We start from the raw sequence: 3,644 nt of genomic DNA, 5'->3' as shown, positions 1-3,644 counted from the left end.
TGTATGACCTGATTACCGTCACCCTCACAAAGGAAACCAAATTTTATTATACCCATCCAGACAATACCCTCAATACCACCGAATACCCTTTTCATATACCAAGAGCAGACCTTGTAACAATCGGAAACTGTATCACCAGCTCACGAAAATATATACCCACCTCATTTCAAGGCAGTTTCGACAATGTATTTGCCAAGATCGATGGTACTCGCGCAGTGGACTGGCTTGACTTTCTCTTATACCTTGTCCCCACTTTGGTCGTGCCTTATTTACCAAATAGGGCTGTTAAAACAGCTCTATTATCTCTCGTGAAAGGTTGCGCGCTTGCCTTGCAATGGACGTTGACATCAGAATTGCTTGATGAGATGGAGTCGTAAGTTATTATACGTCTCATATATTATCATTACAAATAGCTGATTGTTACCATTTTTTAAATATTAACAATAGATACTTCAAGCACTGGCACTCGTTTTTATACCAACAAGTCCAGAATAATACCCTGTCTCGTAGTGTTTTCCGACCAGTGCAACATTACCTGGTCCATATACCCTATATCATCAAGCAGCAAGGCCCCCTGCGATGCTACTCCACTCGCTCAATGGAGAGAGTAATTGGCGTCTTCTCGAAATTGATTAAGTCCAAATCAAAGGGTGGCCGAAACGCCAGTTTTCTCGTCGAGCGATTTGCGATTCACAATTATACCAGCACGGCAATCAGCATCTGTGATGAAATCAACCTCATTCGGCCAAAGCCATATGGAAGAGAGAGCTACATGGACCTTCCTAATGATCCTAGTGGTGCGCAGTTGTGGGAGCCGTTTCATCAGTTTGTTAATTTGAACGATGATTCGGTGGAAGGTGTAGGCGGCCCTAGTGTGAAGGAAGCTTTATTGAAATACTACCGGAGAACAACAGGCTTGACTGGCCACGAGTTTGGTGACTCTGTTGTTGTTGTAGCTGCACGTCTGTGGATGGTCTCGACTGTATATTCCTCATGCATGTACCGAAGAAAGAAAAACGAGACCAGCCGTGGCAACCATTACGTGATGTTTACTTGCCCCTATAGAAAGTAAGTATAATATTTTTCGATATACAATCAAAAGTTGCTTACATTCTATTTATTTATTTATTTATTTTAGCAACCGTAATGTAATTGTTCACAGCTGGCTCGTCGGTACAGTACAGTTCTACTTTCAGCATGTAGATTTCTATGGCTTCCCACACTTTCTTGCTTTCGTGGAGGTCATGAAGGAACATGACGCGGCTGGTCATGACTCATCAGTACCTATCGTCAAACAACGGTCACAAAGCACCCGTACACTAGGCCACCAAACGCAACCGACTTATGCAGTTATAAGTGTAAATGACATTTGTCATCAAGTTGGTCTGGTCCAATACCCACCGAATGGAAACCAGTTTTATGTAATCGCGCCCTATTATATCTTTAACAACAACATGCGCATTACTAAAGGCAATCTTTCCATTCTGTAATCCTTTTTATTTTTATCTTATTTTTCTATATGCTCTATATCCTTATATCTTTTATATTTTTTATATCATCCTTGTATCTTATATTCTTTTTTTAATTTTCTCTATTCCTTATGTTTTTTTTAATCTCTATATGCCCCGTCTTTCTTTTCTTCTTTATATACTCCGGTTTTTTTTCTATTCTCTATACACCTTATGCTTTTCTCTTCATTCCCTATATGCTCTATACGCCATTACGCGATTTAAATAAAATCAAATTGCCAATTCATCAAGATAAAAAGAATATCTAAAAAAAAAGAACGTAGTTTAAAAAATAAAAAAATGGCAGTTATGTTACCATTTCGTTCACACATTCCAAAAATTATTAATCTTAATAATTGTTGACATCTTTGATATTCAATAAAACATATATTTCAATACTCAAAGTGGTCATTACAACTTACAAACATTTTTTACAGTATTGAAAATATTGTACAGCAACAAAAAAAGTGTTTTCATGTTACTTTTTTAAATTGCTACGAATGACATTACCATCTTACAACAAACGGCGGAGATTTTATTGGGTTTCGACCAAAAAAATGGCAGTTATGTGCCTTCTTTCGGCCCAACTGCCATTCATCCCGCCGTAGTGCCACACTATATATAAACATATGATACTCAATCTGATATATATATAAGCTGATGATAGCTGATCTGGTATATATATAAATTGTTGACTGCCAATCAGCTATATATATATAAACTATTAACAGTCAATCTCATACATATATAAGCTGAACACTGCTGATCTAGTATATATATAAATAAATGATATCTGATCTAATATATATATAAATCAATAACAGTCAATTTATATTATATATATATACTTATCACATCCAATTTACTACTTATATAAGTTAATAAAATATAATATATAATCAATATTAGCCAATAACATTTGATTTATTACTAATATTAGCCTATAACATTTTATCTATGTCTGATATTAGTCAATACCATTAGATCTATCACATTATATATATTCACACTTGTCAATATCCAAGTCATATCCGATCATCTCGTCAAATATAAGTTACATACTCTAATCATATTTAATCTTTAATTTTATATATATTCACAACTCTTTTATAATCTTTATATATATATATATAGTATATAAATACATTAAAATTATAATAAATATTAATAAGTTGACTTGTTCATATATTTTTTTATTGATTTATATAATAATATTTTGATTTTTATAAGAAAATTAGTAAAAAAATATGAAAATTAATTTTTATTAATTCTGTACTTGCTCTTTACATATTTTGATACTTTTATATTATACTACTAAATTTTCTTTATATAGCAAAAAAAATTAAAAAATTATTACTTAGTAAGAATTTGAACTTTCATTAGAAGAGATATATTTAATTATTGTCGGAACGGCTTTTTGATAGATTAAAGTTAAATGTTTTTCCATGCCAAGCTTTTACATAGTTGTTATTTATATAACCTATCTTCCCACACTAAAAATGCCAAGACTTCTTACGCTAGGTGCATTCAGACTAACCAAAAAAGGAAATTTTTGCGAAAAAAGCAATTTTTTGTCATTTTTTCCCACAAATTCAATGGTATTGTTTACGTAGATCATTTATGCAAGATTATGCATGATTATGCACGTTATATAACAAGTATAGCCAAAAGTTACCAATTTTGTTCAGCAATGCAATTGTATTGTTTACATTACGCGAATATGCATAATGACGTATGTCACACAAACTTTATTTTTTATATTTTTATATATGTTTAAATTCTCTTATATGTGCCTATATATAATTATGCAATATTATGCAAGATTATGTAAGCTGATAACAACTAATTGACACTATATATAAACTAATTATAGCTGATCTCATATATATATAAGCTATTAATAGTTGATCTAGGATAAATATAAGCTGTTGACCACTGATCTGGCATATATATAAGTTGTTGATCGCCGATCTAGCATATATATAAGCTGTTGACTACCGATCTGGCATATATATAAGTTGTTGATCGCCGATCTAGCATATATATAAGCTGTTGACTACCGATCTGGCATATATATAAGTTGTTGATCGCCGATCTAGCATATATATAAGCTGTTGACTACCGATCTGGCATATA

The 3,644-nt window shown here is 32.4% G+C and overlaps 1 protein-coding gene across 1 annotated transcript; it reads left to right on the top strand.

Annotated features, from left to right (window-relative positions):
- The first annotated feature begins 1,034 nt into the window (after window positions 1–1,034).
- PHYBLDRAFT_160913 (hypothetical protein) lies at window positions 1,035–1,760 on the top strand. The gene is made up of 2 exons (XM_018434302.1): window positions 1,035–1,068; window positions 1,139–1,760. Exons 1-2 carry the CDS (start codon window positions 1,046–1,048, stop codon window positions 1,488–1,490), a joined length of 375 nt encoding a protein of 124 aa, XP_018283086.1. The 5' UTR covers window positions 1,035–1,045; the 3' UTR covers window positions 1,491–1,760.
- The last annotated feature ends 1,884 nt before the right edge of the window (window positions 1,761–3,644 follow it).

This window comes from Phycomyces blakesleeanus, assembly GCF_001638985.1.
Source record: "Phycomyces blakesleeanus NRRL 1555(-) unplaced genomic scaffold PHYBLscaffold_73, whole genome shotgun sequence".
NCBI classification, from domain to species: Eukaryota; Fungi; Mucoromycota; class Mucoromycetes; order Mucorales; family Phycomycetaceae; genus Phycomyces; species Phycomyces blakesleeanus.
Note: the sequence above shows the minus strand (reverse complement) of the source record. Positions and strands in the feature narration are given on the sequence as shown.